Source organism: Rhinopithecus roxellana, chromosome 11 (assembly GCF_007565055.1).
Source record: "Rhinopithecus roxellana isolate Shanxi Qingling chromosome 11, ASM756505v1, whole genome shotgun sequence".
In the NCBI taxonomy this organism is placed as follows: Eukaryota; Metazoa; Chordata; class Mammalia; order Primates; family Cercopithecidae; genus Rhinopithecus; species Rhinopithecus roxellana.
The window spans coordinates 52,332,999-52,351,592 of record NC_044559.1 but is presented as its reverse complement, the minus strand read 5'-3'; the positions used below and the strand labels follow the sequence as shown (position 1 = coordinate 52,351,592).

At 46.6% G+C, this 18,594-nt stretch overlaps 1 protein-coding gene across 7 annotated transcripts in view; it reads right to left on the bottom strand.

Moving 5' to 3' along the window:
* The window catches only part of LRRC27 (leucine rich repeat containing 27), a 49,514-nt gene that overhangs the window by 27,514 nt on the left and 3,406 nt on the right, over positions 1-18,594 (bottom strand). For 3 of the 7 annotated variants that reach the window (XM_010359852.2, XM_030940705.1, XM_010359854.2), the window contains exons 3-5: positions 8,860-8,990; positions 3,479-3,537; positions 1,141-1,293 (exon numbers count right to left, since the gene is read on the bottom strand). In XM_010359852.2, the coding sequence (XP_010358154.1) occupies positions 1,141-1,293; positions 3,479-3,537; positions 8,860-8,990 (343 nt within the window). Of the gene's footprint in view, positions 1-1,140; positions 1,294-3,478; positions 3,538-8,859; positions 8,991-9,124; positions 9,643-18,594 lie in introns of those variants that run through there. The other 4 variants (XM_030940706.1, XM_030940708.1, XM_010359856.2 and 1 more) reach the window with 4 other exon arrangements.

Genomic DNA, 18,594 nt, shown 5'->3' with positions numbered 1-18,594 from the left:
CGGCTGTCTCCAGGTCCTGGTCCTACCTCTCCTCTGCCACCCCATGCCCTCAGCTACCTATCCCCACTCCTGCCAGGTGCCCAGTGCCCTCCACACTTCCAGTCCAGCGGCTAATTTTCTTTTCCTATTCTTATCGCAACATCCTGGTAGCGTCAGGGTCAAGGGTGCCAGAGCCAGGCGGCTTCAGTGCGATGCACCAATGGAGGACGCTACAACCTGGTTAAAATATGTTTACAAACAACTCAGCAAGCACAGGGCCAACTGCTGATTCTTAATCATTTAAAACAATTTCCAAATAGAGGCCATCTGGGTCAAAAGTGCAAGGTCAGTTATTTACAAAGACCTAATTATTTACACAATTCAATTACAGCATATATATAATTATCTTGGCTAATTGTTCCAAACATATGCATTTTTCTTAAGTATCAAAGTACATCACAAATAGTGAAATTTAAAATATTCTGAAAATATTTCAGAATATGCACTATTTTGGCGAACTTTCATTATGATTCTCCTTTATCACCATTTAACTTTACTGTTTCCAAGTGTAACTAGAATGCATACTCAAGACCAGAACACATCATGAGCATCCGAAAATACCTGGCTGGTCAGTATGTTGAAAGAATGGAACAGGTTAGTGAGCACCCACCAACAAGGTGATTAGATAAAACGTGTCTACAGGGCCATTTTCCCGCCAATTTCCTTGTACCTCGTTAGGAATGAGGACATTTCATTGTGCTTATTTTAAAACAGCTGTCTAACGGAGCGTCGGGTCTCCAGCGGAGCGTCGGGTCTCCGGCGGAGCGTCGAGTGTCTAATGGAGCGTCGAGTCATTCCTGAAGCAGCTGCCCACAGGTGGCTTGGAGGTGATAACTGTTTCATTTGATTGATCACAATAAAATTCTACCAAAATCCACTCAAGACAGGATCCATAATGTGCCCAGATTTACAGAACCAAGGAAAAGACACAGAGATGACTGGGCAGGCCTGAGATCAGCGTACACTGTGTCAACTCAGCAGAGGATGCATGGCTCCTGTATTTCTCAGGATGTTATTAAAGAGAAGACAGGTTCTAACCTGATTTTAAAAAGCTGTAACTTCAACGTTAATGTGATTTGTCATAAATCATCTCCTACGAACCTTGAGAAGCTGGATTTCTGGGGAGAGAGTGTTCTACTGCCCACATCCGCAGGAAGCGCTGGATAGCCACCAATCCCTTCTGCACGATGAGCTGAGGAGGGAATTCCAGAGGGCAGTGTCTTAAGTTCAGTGCTTTCAGCGTGGTTACACTCCCTGCAGTGGAGAAAAAAAAACTGCCAGCATTTTATATACCATTCTTGAAATGAAAATGAGGAACCAATAATAGTTACTCTTCACATTTTAAAATATGATTCTATTCAGTATTTGGGGTACAATGATGTTAACCGAGTCAAAGATCTGCTTTAAAGGTAACTCTGCAGGAGACAGATTCCACAAATTAAGACCAGGATAGTTATCAAAAAACAAATAAAATCAAACAAACAGAAGCAGTCACAACCACCGTCACAATTCTGTAAAATTCAGAATACGAAGTTGCTATATTATCTCAAATGCCCATTTTCAACATAAAACTACGAGACACGCAAAGAAAAGGAAAAGGTACCCTACACGCAGGAAAAGAGCAGACAATGGAAACTGTCTTTGAGGAGGCCCAGATGTTGGGTTTAACAAAGACTTCAAAGTAGCCATTTAAATATGTTCAAGCGAATGAAGAAAATTGTGTTTAATTAGAAGAAAACAGAATACAAGGGCTCCACAAATGTGAAATGTCACTAAAAACGGAAATTACTTGAACTCTTGGAGACTGTGGAAACGATGGCCACTGAGAGATGAGGCTCCCGTGGTGGGCAGTGGGCTGATGGGGGCTGGGTCACTCCCCAGGCTCAGGGTGAAGTCCTTGGAATGAGGAGCACTGGGGAAGCCCTGCAGGGGCCCTAGTCCTGTGGAGTCTCCCAGTTTAGAGGAGCCAGGGTTCAGGGTGAAAGATGGATGTTTAGATTTGGGGTATTTGTTCTGCCTTTCAGTTGCGCTTGCTTTTCACATAGGGTAAGTATTAGCATCTAAAAACTGCAGACGCTTTGTTGGCCCTGTCCGTTAATGGGCTCTGCCCTGAGCTCCATGGTCCAGCTGGAAAACAGAGACTAAACTAGAAGCTACCTATCTAAATGAAATTAGTTTCCTTATCAAATCCTGTGGCAAGTGACTTTGTATTATCTTGTCATCCATTTTTAGTCTTCAAACACACCCAAACTCCTTCTTTAAAAAGCTTAAATTCTCTCTGTTCTTTGAGGTATAAATTTGTTATTGTTTTCTCTAAACCTGTGGAAGGGTTCCAGCCATAACTTGTTCCATTTACAAAGGCACAATTTAACCCAACTGTTCTTTTGTGGTTTTTTGTTTTGTTTTGTTTTTTTTAGGGAGAGGGTCTCTCACCCTGTTGTCCAGGTTGGAGTACGGTGGTGCAATCAGAGCTCACTGCAGCCTTGAAGTCCTGGGCTCAAGTTAGCCTCCCCCCTCAGCCTCCTAAGTATCTACGAACACAGGCACGCACTACTGCACCTGGCTAATTTTATTTTATTTTACTTTTTGTAGAGATGGGGTCTCACTATATTACCCAGGCTGGTTTCAAACTCCTGGCTTCAGAGGATCCTCCCGCCTTGGCGCCCCAAGGTGCTGAGATTACAGGCATGAGCCACTATGCATGGTCTCAACTGTTCTTTTAAACTGGTGAGTTTTACCTGATTCATGGCTAAAAATAAAATCAAAGCAATAAAATCTCAATGTTTGTACTTTTATGTACCCACGTGTATACGTGTCTGTTTTTTATACTGCCCACATGGTAGCAACTGACTTATCAATAAACGAATACTCATAAATTAGTTCTCCAAAATGCTTTTCAAGTTCATAATAGAAATGCCTTCAGAATTTTAGACATTTTTTCCTGGGCTACTAGTTAGACAAATTTATACTGTTTCTGCTAGTTATTTTAAAGGTCAGAAAACTTGCTTCTGCGATAGTTTATGCTTGTTTGATTTGTCTGTCAGCATATGCCTTTGGTTTTGAGTGTTTAGATTCCGAGGTCTAAACAAGTGCTCGTGATGAGGCCTAGGAACATACGTAAGGGGTCAAACTTCCCAGGAAGGCCAGCGAGATGCAGCGGAGACAGCACGCGGGGCCTGCAGAGGTGTGTGCAGGGCCTTCGGTTTCCTTACCTGTGTGACTGTGCCTCACACAAGGCTCACATGTCACACCTCCATACGAACAGTACGTGCTGTATCAACAGCTCTTGAGAGCTATGTTATCTTAGTCTTAGAGGTAGGAAGGATTTTAAAAATATCTAGCTTACCCTCCTTTGTCATGCCTGATACTTCCATTACAAGGTCTGGTAAGTTCAAAAGATAGCATTTTAAAATCATCTTTTTATTGTTTTATTACTTACCCAGCTCCACAGGTAACATTTTGATAGGATTCCTTTCTAAAAGCAAAGTTTTCAAATGCCTGTAAAGCAAAACAAAACAAAAACACTTAAAAAGCAGAGAATAAAATGATTATCTCCAAAATACACCATCAAGTTTCTTCATTTTTCTTCTCTTTCAGGGGCAACTTCAATACAGATACACTTACATTTACAACATGGACACACAAATGGTCTGCTGCCAAACATAAACACAGGTCTAAGCCCTGCTCCACTGACACGTGGGACCAGGCAGTTCGTAGGGGTGGCGGTGCCCCTGCTTTGCAGGGTATTGTACACCTCCAGCCTTTCTCCAATAGATGCCAGAGGTACCACCCACCCCCAGGTGTGGCAACCACAGATGTCTCCAGACATTGCCAACAGTCTCCTTGGGGGCAAAACCTCCCCCAGTTCAGAACCTCTATTTTAGGCTTTCATACCTTCCAGTTATAACCTCACTGCAAACCAGTCTTTCCTAAGATGTGCTGTGAGGAATCCCAGTGTTTTATGATGCTCTGTGAAAAAAGTTTTCTGTGGCCAAAATTGCCTGAGAGACTTCCGCTGCACAGTATATCCTGCCCTGCTTGGAGATGAATGATTCGTACACTGGGGACTCTGAGAAGCCTCTACATAAGAAACTCAGCTAAGGCAGCATTTCAGGAAGGCACCTACTTTCATTTAGCACCTAGTAACATCCTCACAAAATGCAGCCCAAAATATCTCATGGATGCCTAGACAGACAGACAGACAGGAAAGAATGTAAACATTTACTAGCTGAATGATGGAAAAATCCATATATTCTATTAAACTCTATGTTGTACCTTTTACTGTACTATGCTTCTTGGTTTTCGCAGTTAATTATTATGATTATTTTTTGAGACAAGGTCTCCACTCTGTTGCCCAGGATGGAGTACAGTGACGTAATCTCGGCTCACTGCAACCTCTGCCTCCTGGGCTCAAGCAATCCTCCTGCCTCAGCCCCTGCAGGTAGCTGAGACTAATAGGTGTATGCCACCACACCTGGCTGAGCTGAGACTAATGGTGTGTGCTACCACGTGTGGCTGAGCTGAGACTAATGGTGTGTGCCACCATGTCTGGCTAATGTTGGTATTTTTTGTAAACACAGGGTATCTCTATGTTGCTCAAGCCAGTTTTGAACTCCTGGACTCAAGTGATCCTCCCGCCTCAGACTCTCAAAGTGCTAGGATTATAGGCATAAGCCACCATGCCCAACCCTCACTTAAATTACGTTTAATTTTTTGATTACCCTACAGGAAAATCAGATTATTTAAGGTTTAGACAATTTTCTTTCTACTTACTTTCTTGGATTTTCCTGGTTATTTGAAAATTTTTTTTTTTTTTTAAGATGGAGTCTCACTCTGTGGCCCAGGCTGGAGTGGAGTGGCATGCTCTTGGCTCACTGAAACCTCTGCCTGCCGGGTTCAAGCAATTCTCCTGCCTCAGCCTCCCGAATAGCTGGGACTACAGGCACATGCCACCATGCCTGGCTAATTTTTTTATACTTTTTTTTTTAGTAGAGATGGAGTTTCACCATGCTGGCCAGGTTGGTCTCGAACTCCTGACCTTGTGATCTGCCCACCTCGGCCTCCCAAAGTGCTGGGATTATAGGCCTGAGTCACTGTGCCCGGCTGTTACTTAAAGTTTTTAAGGAATAAACTTTATGAAGTAAACTTTTCTTGAAGTGCACAAAAGTGGATTATTTCAATGTGGTTCTTTCAGTTCACTGTTTTTGGTTTACTCCCTCTGAATTTTGCTCGTATAAAACCAGCCAACAAGAACAGCATCTGCTCTCTAGAAGGTGAACAGAGGCCTCCAGATGCTGAGGAGGGCAGCAAGGGTAGCGCCATGCCCTCGGCTTCTCCAGCACTAGGGCTTCGTCAAGGCAGAAAGGTTCTGGCCACTCAGGCGCTGCTGGGTGGGGCTGGGTTGGGTTTTGCCTAAGAGGGATTGCAGGGGGTGCATGTTTACTATTTTTTTTTTTTTTTGAGACGGAGTCTCCCTCTGTCACCCAGGCTGGAGTGCAGTGGCGGGATCTCAGCTCACTGCAAGCTCCGCCTCCCGGGTTCACGGCATTCTCCTGCCTCAGCCTCCCGAGTAGCTGGGGCTACAGGCGCCCGCCACCTCGCCCGGCTAGTTTTTGTATTTTTTAGTAGAGACGGGGTTTCACCGTGTTAGCCAGGATGGTCTCGATCTCCTGACCTCGTGATCCGCCCGTCTCAGCCTCCCAAAGTGCTGGGATTACAGGCTTGAGCCACCGTGCCCGGCCGCATGTTTACTATTAACCTGAAAGTATAGCACGGGTTTTTCTACCCTATGTAATAATATTATTAAAATATTCTGAAACACTTTAAATGACAAATTTATAAATGTTAATTCCTTAAATACTATCAGTAATTCAAAGCGTACCCATTGATTCTTTTGTTTCATTGATTTTAAAATGAATATATAAAAGTAAATACTGAGTTGGACTTGTTTGCCTAAGGAGGTAAATGAACTGATCCACGCTTCCCACATCGTCTCTCTGCTAGCAAGCTCACACATCCAAGACACTGAGAAGGGGGCACGCTAACACCGCCACTGTTTTAACTATGTTTTGAGAGGTTTAAGGCTTTAATAAGCCCATAATCACTTTGCATTTCTGAGTAATATGTCTCAGCTCTGTAGCTGATCTAATTGGAATGTTATCATGGGTTACAAATCACAAATAAAAGTGTATCTTCAAAAACATGAGGCCGCCAGCTTTGGCAAAATCAAAGAATTTCAAATTTTAAGGACTGTATACTTATTTCAGGGAAAAGACGAGTAGTTATGAGAACAGGTCTTAGTGCATTTACATCCTCTGAGTAGCACTTACTTTCCAGAACTGTGTAAGGCTAAAATGATTTGTTGATAAAACAGCACCCAGTGATTCTAAACCCAGAAGATGATGATCACGTGAAGAAGAAATCCTTCCCAAAGCACTCTCAGCCACAGGCTCGGAAGCCTCCTGAGGCCGTGAGGACAGGGTGGACCACTGCCCGGAGAGTACCTAGCTCCCATGCAGCTCCCATGACACAAGCGGCTGGCCGGGCTCAGCAGATGGACCAGCTGAGTCCCGGGACACTCTTCTCCTCGAGGTCTATCTCGAGGATCTGTGTGTCTGGGCACAGATCACACTGTGATCCGCCCTGCAGACCCGAGTCCCTGGAGCCCCATGGAGATGCCCCGGTGTGTTTCCACCTGCTCGAGACACCACTTCTCATTAGATAAGTAGCTTCCTCGCAGAGCCTGAAGGGCGAATGATGCCTGGTTCTCTTCTATTACGTGTGGCAAAATATACTGACCTCTTATAAAACATTTTTAAAACCGGTGAGTTCAAGGCAAGTGAAGGGCCGCCTACAAGCCTCTATTCTACTGTGCCACAGAGGCCACCATGGCTTTTGGGAGACACAATTCCTCATGTAGGAACTGGGGGTGTCCTAGACACCCCTTTCCTTCTTGGGCCCCACACCCACCCGCATCCCACCAGCTCTGAAGTCCCACCAAGCCCACGCCCAGGCTGCCCCTCCTGCATGGGCTGCTGCCGTGGCCCCAGCTGGTGACCCGCCCCACCCTTGCCCTGGAGCCCCCCTCTTCACAGAGTGACTATAAACCAAGTCTGATGCCACCCTCTCTACTCAAACCCTTCTGTGACTTCCCTTCTAAAATAAAATTCACAAAGAGACACTGGCCTCTGAGCCCCACTGCCCCTCTTTAGAGACTTCCCCCACCCAATAGGCCTCCCTGCCAACCTGCACCTGCCAGGGACACGCCCACCTCAGAGCTGTGCCCAGACACACTCATATCAGAGGAGGGGCTGAAGCACTGGTCAAAAGAGGTTCGGGCAGCCGGGTGTGGGGGCTCACACCTGTCATCCCAGCACTTTGGGAGGCCAAGGCAGGCGGATCACTTGAGGTCAGGAGTTTGAGACCAACCTGGCCAACATGGCAAAACCCTGTTTCTACTAAAAATACAAAATGTAGCAGGGCATGGTGGCGTGCACCTGTAATTCCAGTTCCCCGGGAGGCTGAGGCAAGGGAATCGCTTGAACCCGGGAGGCAGAGGGTGTAGTGAGCTGAGATCACGCCACTGCACTCCAGCCTAGGGGAGAGCGAGACTCCATCTAAAAAAAAAAAAAAAGAAAGAAAAAGAAAAGAATAAGAGGTGAGGGCAATCATGGCTTCAGAAGGAGAAAAAGCCACGGTGCCAGGGATGTGGACACAGAAGCAGAAGGCTCAGGAAAGAAGGGAGTCTCCACAGTGAGGGTAGATTCCTGGCTGACGGGAAGGGCCAGGCTGAGCAGGGAAACGAGATGTGGCATTTCCACCGCGGGCAGGACTACGCCCCACAGGTCCACAAGTGGGAATGCAAGGAAACCCCTGGAAGGGAAGTGGTGGGGACGGGCAGGACACCCGGGGCTTGGGTGGGTGCTCCCAGTTTTCCAAAGTGAGAAGAATTTCTCATTATATGCCAAGAACCAAGGTGGGTTACACAAGAGCCCTCAGGAGCAAATGAGCTGGTTTATTTATTTATTTATTTTTGAGACGGACTCTTACTCTGTCGCCCAGACTGGAGTGCAATGGTGTGATCTCAGCTCACTGCAACCTCCGCCTCCTGGGTTCGAGCAATTCTCTTCCCTCAACCTCCCAAGAAGCTGGGATGACAGGCACCCACCTGGCTCATTTATATATATATATATATATATATATATTTTTTTTTTTTTTTTTTTTTTTTTTTTTGACAAAGAGTATCGCTCTGTCATCCAGGCTGGAGTGCAGTGGCGTGATCTCTGCTCACTGCAAGCTCCGCCTCCTGGGTTCACACCATTCTCCTGCCTCAGCCTCCCGAGTAGCTGGGACTACAAGCGCCCGCCACCACGCCTGGCTAATTTTTCTGTATTTTTAGTAGAGACAGGGTTTGCCATGTTGACCAGGATGGTCTTGATCTCCTGACCTCAGGTGATCTGCCTGCCTCAGTCTCCCAAAGTGCTGGGATTACACGCGTGAGCCACTGCGCCTGGCCAAAGTTGCTGGTTTAACTCGTCAGAAGTATTTCTGATTTTCAGGCAGCTTCACACAAGGAGAGTCAGAGCTGGAATCAGCTGTGACAAAAATCACACCGGCCACCCAGCAAAAAGACACTGTGGCTACCAGCATTTGTTGTGGCACCAAATATCCCAAGTTATAGTTCTGCATGTTGCGTACATTCAACTGTTGCACCTCTTAGCTGGATTTAAAAATACTATTAAATGTTTCTGTTCCGAAATAAAAATTCAATTGAGTAAAGGACAAGGATGATTTTAAAATCTGGAAGCATAAACAACTTACCTGTGGGCTCCGATCCCGGAAGGAAGCACCTTAATTCTATTGTACCGGAGGTCCAGCCAAGTCAGGTTCGGCAGCAACTGGAAGAAATCTTGAGGAATGACACACAGGGCGTTCCTTTGCAGATGCAATTGCTTCCGTGCAAAAGAGAATCAGAGAATGTTTTGTCAACCAACTAATTTTTAAAACATGATATATCCAAAATCCATTTCCAAAAGAACTACTAACCACGTATACTAAGTCAAAAAACAAAAACCCAATCTCTTACCCTCAAAAGATGTCAATAGTAAACACGAGAATCAGAAAGCAAAGAACCAGGGCTCCTTCCAACGGCCTTCCGAGCGGGGACTGGCTTCCTGAAGAGCCGGCACTCTGCTGCTGACCAAGCACACCACGGTTTCTATCCCAAAGCCTGCGACACGGTCTGAATCCTGGGGCTCCACACGCAGTGTCTTGGCCCTTTCTCCAGTGTCTGCCGCAGCACCTGGCCCTCGGCAGCCCCCGAAACCACCTGTTTACTGAGCAAATAGCCAGAACCATGTCTGGTATGGGGGATTCAGCCCAACTCAATCATTAAGAGGAAACTAAAAGACAGGGACAGAGATGTCTCCTGTGGTGTTCTCTACGATCAGCAGCACACAAAAATAACCTCAGCGAGCATCATTTCAGAAGCAGATCAACACATCAACTCAGTGACACTTTAAAGTTATTATAAATAAGGGAAGATGGAAGATGAAATGTATACACATTGATTTTAGCTGTGTAAAGTGCATATAACATATATATAATTTTACAGTCACAGTGTGGGAGGATAATAGCTAATTTTTACAATACCGTCATTAATGCTGCTATGTTGTTTATGCTCACATTATTATATATATTTATATCTATATCCGTATTTACTGAGGGAGTAGAAACAGATCATTGTTCAGAACAATGATCTCGAAGCCAGACTGCCTGGATTGACATCTACGTTTCAAAATCTATTGGCTGTGTGACCTTGAGCAAGTTCCCGAACCTCTCTGGGCTCCAGGGTCCTCATCTGTGAGACGGGGCAATGTGGGCAGCACTAAAGGGCAGTGCGTGGATTGGCTGTCGTGATTACATTGACTCTATGAAACACACACTGCATATTGCACAGAGCGCCACCGTGCCTCCCCATTCCACCTTCAACACCGTGTCCCTGATCCAAATCACTGACAGATTCCAATTGAAGAAACACTGACTGGAAAAAATCACGCTCTTCATAAAGGCATTGGAAACAGTGTCTTATCTCTGTTAGGAAATTGCTGGAGTCACTGCTTGCTGGCAGCTGGCTCGGTCTCCAGAAAGTAGCCTGGCAATCACAGATCACAGTGTGCACCGCCATGTACCTGGGCGTGCAATCCCCACATACAGGCATGCGCAGGCCTCCACGTGCTGCCTTTCTCGGGCCTCTGCAGAAGTGGCTCTACGCTTTTTGGTTCTGTCCTTTCCCTCCCAGGGCAAGCTGATTCCAGTGCTCAGCTTTGAAACCACGTTGTCCTCAATGCCAGTAAAAGGAACCTCAGAAAGATAACACTCTTCTTCCTCCCCAGCACCTCTGGAAATGCAGGCACCACCTGTGACTTGGAGCTGCTTATGGTTGAAGGAAATAATGTATACAGTGGTCCATTTCCAAGACAAAGTGCCTTGAATCGGCTTAGGTCAGCAAACTACAGAAGAAACAGGATGTACTAGGCCTCTGCTTGGATAGCCAACGCCTGCTTGTTGGGCACCCCCCACCCCTTAGCTGCCCTCACCCGAACCAAAGAGGTTTAGTCTAAGATGAAAGTTTACTAGTCTAAAAATATCTCGTTTTGTCTGTTCTTATCAGCCTGCCCGGCTACTTAGGTCATAAGTCAAATACCTGAAGAGCCCCTGAGCTGACTGGGATTGCAATGCATTGTGGGCCGCAACAAAATGCAGCAGGACAACCCTAAAGAAAACACCTACAGCCCCTGCCCAACAACCAATAGGCGACGTCCAGGAAGACTGTGACCCCCACAGTACTCAGCCTATGAGGAACTGGGGCAGGACCTGTGCACTAGGGGATAAATGGCTTGTTGTAACCCTGCTGGGTGTGCCTGCCCACCAGACACCCGATCGTGCAAAACCATCATTAAAAGTCTCACTTCCACTGTTCTCTGGGTCTCTGAGTCTTTGGGTTTGGGTGAGTTTGTTTCTCACAACCTGGTGGTCCGTACGGGGAAGAAATGACATCTTTGATCGACACTGGAGGGGCTTGCTTCTCCCCAGTGTATCAACCAAGGGGCACAAAACTCTCTAAGGAGAAGTTAACAGTATCGGGGTAAAGAGGGAGGGATTTCAGGTTCCGATATTTAAGAAAATGTTAATTAGCTTGGGATCAGAACAAATTAAGGGGTTGTTCTTACATGTTCCTGAAGCAGGAACTAACCTCCTGGGTCAAGACCTGATTGTCAGATTAGGTTTAGGATTAGGAATAGAGAAGGGGCAAATAAAAGTTATGATGGGCCTTCTAACAGAGGAGGAAGAAAGTAATCCCCTTGTGTGGATTAAGGAAGGCAACGGGGAGGATTAAAAATCACACCCTTGGCCGGGTACGGTGGCTCACGCCTGTAATCCCAGCACTTTGGGAGGCTGAGACGGGCAGATCACGAGGTCAGGAGATCGAGACCATCCTGGCTAACACGGTGAAACCCCGTCTCTACTAAAAAATACAAAAAACTAGCCGGGCGAGGTGGCGGGCGCCTATAGTCCCAGCTACTCGGGAGGCTGAGGCAGGAGAATGGCGTGAACCCGGGAGGCGGAGCTTGCAGTGAGCTGAGATCCGGCCACTGCACTCCAGCCCGGGTGACAGAGCAAGACTCCGCCTCAAAAAAAAAAAAAAAAAAAAGAAAAGAAAAAAAAAAAAGAAAAAAAAAAAATCACACCCTTACAGATTGAACTAAAACATCCAGGAGAAAGAGAAAGAGTTTGCAGGAAACGATCCCATACCCACTGAAGGGAGAAAGGGTCTCCAAGCGGTAAGAGAGGAATGAATTAAAGATGGACTACTGGAACTCTGCATGTCACCATACAACACTCCAATTCTCCCTGTAAAGACACCGGATGGGTCCTACAGATTAGTGCAAGATCTAAGAATTATAAATCAAATTGTACAAACTCACCATTCTGTGATGCCTCACCCCTACACCCTTCTTAGTAAAATACTCCATTAACATAAGTGATTCGGTGTAGTGGATCTGAAAGACGCATTCTGGGCATGTCCCCTAGACTCTAGGAGTAGGGACCTCTTTGCCTTTGAATGGAAAACCCCATAACTGGGAGAAAGCAGCAGTACTGTTGGACTGTGCTGCCAAAAGGTTTCACGGAAGCCCCACACTTATTTGGTCACGTCCCAGAAAAAGTCCTGGAGGAATTCCAACCTTCCAGAGAAACCCAGTTGTTACAGTATGTGGACGATCTTCTAATTTCTGGGGAAAGGAGAGACAAGGTATCAGAAGCCACCGCAAGCTTGCTTCATTTCCCAGGGGAAAGGGGCTTGCCTCATTTCCCAGGGGAAAGGGGCTTGCCTCATTTCCCAGGGGAAAGGGGCTTGCCTCATTTCCCAGGGGAAAGGGGCTTGCCTCATTTCCCAGGGGAAAGGGGGTTGCCTCATTTCCCAGGGGAAAGGGGCTTGCCTCATTTCCCAGGGGAAAGGGGCTTGCCTCATTTCCCAGGGGAAAGGGGCTTGCCTCATTTCCCAGGGGAAAGGGGCTTGCCTCATTTCCCAGGGGAAAGGGGGTTGCCTCATTTCCCAGGGGAAAGGGGCTTGCCTCATTTCCCAGGGGAAAGGGGGTTGCCTCATTTCCCAGGGGAAAGGGGGTTGCTTCATTTCCCAGGGGAAAGGGGGTTGCTTCATTTCCCAGGGGAAAGGGGCTTGCTTCATTTCCCAGGGGAAAGGGGCTTGCTTCATTTCCCAGGGGAAAGGGGGTTGCTTCATTTCCCAGGGGAAAGGGGGTTGCTTCATTTCCCAGGGGAAAGGGGGTTGCTTCATTTCCTAGGGGAAAGGGGGTTGCTTCATTTCCTAGGGGAAAGGGGCTTGCTTCATTTCCTAGGGGAAAGGGGCTTGCTTCATTTCCTAGGGGAAAGGGGCTTGCTTCATTTCCTAGGGGAAAGGGAGTTGCTTCATTTCCTAGGGGAAAGGGAGTTGCTTCATTTCCTAGGGGAAAGGGAGTTGCTTCATTTCCTAGGGGAAAGGGGCTTGTTCTTGTTTCTCCAAGAACAAACTCCAATTTGTAGAAAAAGAAGTTAAATATTTAGGACATCTAATTAGTGAAGGGAAGCAGAGAATAAACCCAGAAAGAGTATTGGGAATAGTGGGTCTGCCCTTGCCTAAGACAAAGAAAGAACTCCAAAAATGTTTAGGTTTAACTGGTTACTGTAGATTATGGATTGACTCATATGCTCAAAAGACAAAGATTTTGTATCTTAAGTTACTAGAAGAGGAACTCCATCCTTTGCAATGGTCCCTGGAAGAAATCAAGGCAGTGGAGGATTTAAAGCAAGTTCTCACTACAGTCCCAGTCCTGGCCTTTCCATCTTTAAAGAAAATGTGTTATCTGTTAGTAACAGTAGGCGAGGGCGTGGCCCTTGGGGTGTTCACTCAAATCTGGGGCGGGGAAGAGGCAACCTGTTGTTTTTATCTCCAAGCTTCTTGATCCTGTCCCTTGAGGGTGGCCCAAATGTGTGCAAGCAGTAGCTGTCACAGCCCTGCTGATTGAGCCCTTCGACTGGGCCCTGGTAGGGAGCACCCCACATCAGGTCAGGCATATATGAAATCAAAGAGCTGGGAGATGGTTGACTAATTCCTGGACATTAAAATATGAAGTCCTATTACTAGAAAAAGATGATCTGGTCTTAATAACAGATAGTTGCTTGAATCCAGTCAGTTTCTTATTGAAAGGACAGGAGAATAAGGTGGCATCAGACCATAACTGTTAGGTATCATAGAATATCAAACTAAAGTCACACCAGACCTTTGAGAAGCTCCCCTACATGATGGAATGAGGCTGTTTGTGGATGGGTCATCCCAAGTGACTGATGGTAAAAGACAAAGTGGCTATGCTGTCATTGATACAAACAATCCTTACGTGAAAAAGGTAGATTACCCAACAACTGGTCAGCCCAAACCTGTGAATAATACGCTCTTAACCAGGCCCTAAAGCTTCTAGAAGGCCAAGAAGGCACTATATATAGTGATTCCAAATACGCCTATGGAGTAGGACATACCTTTGGAAGGATCTGGACAGAGTGGGGCCTGATAAATAGTAAGGGAAAAAACTGATACATGGGGAACTGGTCAAGCAAGTTTTCGAAAGCGTCCTGCCTCCAGCAGAGGTAGCCATGGTTCATGTAAACGGCCGTCAGAAAGGAAACACTAGAGAAGCTGTAGGGAACAGCTTGTGGATGAAGCTGCTAAACAAGCCTCTCTAGAGGAAGAAGTTAGACTGTTCAGCCTAATCCCAGATATCCCTAAGGCGGTATTAAGACCCCAATTTTCTAAAGAGGAGGAAGAGCTGGGCAAGATAGGGGTCACTCAAACTGAGGATGGGAGGTGGGTGCTCTCTGATGGGAGATAAATGATAAACCCATAATGAGAGAACTGATGTCCATACTGCACAAGGAGGTCACTGGGGTCCCAAGACCATGTGTGATGCAATACTCAAGAATTAAGGGTGTGCAGGGATTTACACCCCTGCTAAACAAGTGTGTGGGGGTTGTGTGGCCTGCCAGGGATTTACACCCCTGCTAAACAAGTGTGTGGGGTTGTGTGGCCTGCCAGGGATTTACACCCCTGCTAAACAAGTGTGTGGGGTTGTGTGGCCTGCCAGGGATTTATACCCCTGCTAAACAAGTGTGTGGGGGTTGTGTGGCCTGCCAGGGATTTACACCCCTGCTAAACAAGTGTGTGGGGTTGTGTGACCTGCCAGAGAATAAACAAAAAGGTGGTTCGACTACCAGCTGGGCGCGGAGGCTCACGCCTGTAATCCCAGCACTTTGGGAGGCTGAGGCAGGTGGATCATGAGGTCAGGAGCTCAAGACCAGCCTGCCCAACATAGTGTGAAACTCCATCTTTACAAAAAATACAAAGAATTAGCTGGGCGTGGTGGCAGGCACCTGTAATCCCAGCTACTTGGGAGGCTGAGGCAGGAGAATCACTTGAACCCGGGAGGTGGAGGTTGCAGTGAGCCGAGACTGCACCACTGCACTCCAGCCGGGGCAACAGTGCAAGACTCCGTCTCAAAAACACAAACAAACAAACAAACAAAAGACTACCAGAGGGAGACCTCCTTCAAGTAGATTTTACAGAAATGCCCAAAATAGGGAGACTAACGTGTCTACTGGTAATGGTAAACCACCTCTCCAGCTGGGCAGAGGCCTTCCCCTCCCAACTGCCACCACCAAGTATGTGGTCAAAATAATCTTAGAACAAATTATACCCAGATTTGGCCTGGTAGAAAATATTGATTCAGACAATGGGAGCCACCTTACCTCGAGGGTGCTAAGGGGAATTCTGGAGGGTTTGTACATTAGATGGGTTACCACATCCCTTGGCACCCCGCTTCCTCAGGAAAAGTAGAAAAAAGGAATTGGACTCTCTAAAAGCGTATTTACTAAACTAATCTTAGAAACTAAAGTGCCTTGGACCAAACGTCTCCCCAGAGCAACTCCTGAGGATTAGTACAGCCCCTAGGAAAGGTCTGGGATGGTCCCCTTACGAGTTGTTATATGGACTCCCATATTTAGGTGGGACTACCGACCTTCCTACTATGAAAACCAAAGATGAATTTTCAAGAAATTATATACTGGCCATATCCTCCACCCTGTCATCCCTCAGGTTGAAAGGATTTCTGACTCAAACCCTGCCTCATGAGTTCACGGTTCACCACTTCCAGCCTGACGAAGCTCTGCCCAAGCTGGGAAGGTCCCTACCAAGCTCTCCTGACCACTGAGACAGCTGTATGAACAGCTGGATAGGGGTGGACACATGGCACTCAGTCAAGAGACTGGTAAAAGAACTCCTGGAAGGAAGGGGAAGGGGAAGTGGGAAGTGTATGGACCTCCTAAGGAACCCTTCAGCTAACTCTGAGGAAAACCTAGAAGGAAGCTACGAGCAGGCTCTGCCTTTGGGGTGGATGTAGTTAGAATTAATCGGTACACAATTATTGGACGGAGCCTGGTAGAAGAATAGCCAATCAAACTAATAGTCAATATAGCTAGAACCTCCACCCCCCGGACCATAAGTTTCGATGCCTGCCAAGTCTTACCTTGAGGGAATTTAGGGAACCAAAGGCAGCTGTCACGAGCAAACAAATATCTATGTCCTGAAACAGGTCGCTATGGGGAAAGCCCTGTGCTAGCTGGAATGAGGTCTGGTGGACCACCCAATTTTGAGGCTGGGTGAGCCATTCTTCCAAAACCAAACCCTTAAAGAATAAAATACAGTTGGCCGGGCGCGGTGGCTCAAGCCTGTAATCCCAGCACTTTGGGAGGCCGAGACGGGCGGATCACGAGGTCAGGAGATCGAGACCATCCTGGCTAACATGGTGAAACCCCGTCTCTACTAAAAATACAAAAACTAGCCGGGCGAGGTGGCGGGCGCCTGTAGTCCCAGCTACTCGGGAGGCTGAGGCAGGAGAATGGCGTAAACCCGGGAGGCGGAGCTTGCAGTGAGCTGAGATCCGGCCACTGCACTCCAGCCCGGGCGACAGAGCGAGACTCCGCCTCAAAAAAAAAAAAAAAAAAAGAATAAAATACAGTTATATAAGAGTCCCACACCACCTAACTGTAGAAATTTAGAGTGCAATCCTATATTAATTAACATAAACACCCTAGCTACTCTAGACCAAGAACCTTGGAGGTAGGGATCAGGAATAAATATCTCAGGAAGGGATCCTGTGGAACAGTTAGCTTTCAGGCACGTCACCAACTCTACCCCGAGCCCACCCAGGATTACTATAACTCCCGGTCCCAGTACTTCCTTTAACCCACCGGACAATACCCTAAGAGAGTAAAAATAATGAAGGTAACGGATTTGAGGCAGACTTTAGAAACTGAGACTGGATATGGGGATATCAATGCCTGGGCTGAATGAGTCAGATTTTTGGTACTAGCTCTTAATAAGAGCGACTGTTACGCATGTTCTGCTGGGCAGCCTCAGGCACAGGTGGTTCCGGTTCCCCCAGGATGGGATACCAATCCTGATGGAATGCAATGCATGTTGGCTTTATACCAGGACAGGGATGCATGGGGAAATGAGATTTGCAAAAGTCTATCATTGCTCTTCCCACCTTGTGAAGATCAGACATGAGAGCAATCCCCTCATCCTCCATAGGGAACACGAACCACTCCTCTTGTCTCTCTAGGCAGGGGGCAGAGTTCAATAAGGCTGTGGGAGAACTCTCAACTTGTACCCACATCCTAAACATTACTGGTGAGTCAAACAAAGGCAACAACTCAGCTCTTCAGTGTATGAAGAGCTGATGTCTGGCGGTAAGTGGGAAGACGAACCTCTGTGACCTGTTACCGTCCAAATGGACTGGGACTTGTGCCTTAGTTCAACTGGCCATTCCATTCACCCTGGCATTCCATAAGATCCCCAAGAACCCCCATGGCCACCTAAGTCAGAGAGATCTAGCAGATTCTTTTGATCCCAGTATTTATATTGACCCAGTAGGAGTCCTAGAGGAGCACCTAACGAATTGAAGACCCGAAAACACACAGCTGCTGGGCTTGCATCAGCACTCTTCTGGTGGTCAACTACTAATAAAATTGTAGACTGGATTAATTGCATCTATTATAATCAACAAAGATTCATCACCTATACTCAAGATGCTCTCAAAGAAGTGGCTGGCCAGTTAGATGCCACCAGCCGAATGGCATGGAAGAACAGACTTGCATAGACACGAGCTTGGCAGAGAAAGGGGCGTACGTGTCATAATGGGAGGAAAGCATTGCGCTTTCATTCCTAACAATACTGCCCCAGATGGAATCATCACAAAAGCATTAAAAGAGTTAACAACTTTAGCCAACGAATTGGCGGAAAATGCTGGAACTAAAGATTGGCTAGAGAGCTGGTTCGGGAAAATGGAAAGGAACGGTCGCCTCCATTCTGACATCCCTTATAATAGGGGCTGGAGTCCTGAGAGCTACAGGGTGTTGCATTATCCTCCGTCTTAAAGGGTTAACCCAAAAATTAATTGAAACAGCCATCAACAAACAAATGCCCATAACATATCAACTATTATTAGAAACCAAATCAGATCTACTCTGTTATGATGAAGACAGTCAACAGCTTTTGAAATGATTTGAGGAACAAAGGACACAAAAATAAAGGTGGAAATGGGACTAATAGGAATAAAAAGAAAAAGAGGAGGGAATTGAAGGAAATAATGTATACGGTGGTCCATTTCCAAGACAAAGTGCCTTGAATCGGCTTAGGTCAACAAACTACAGAAGAAACAGGATAGACTAGGCCCGTGCTTGGATCACTGATGCCTGCTTGTCGATCTCCCCGCCACCCCTTAGTTGCCCTCACCCAAACCAAAGAAGTTTAGTCTAAGATACAAGTTAACCAGCCTGCGAAATAGCTCCCTTTGTCTGTTCTCATCAGCCTGCCCAGCTACTTAGGTCATAAGTCAAATACCTGAAGAGCCCCTGAGCTGACTGGGATTGCAATGCATTGTGGGCTGC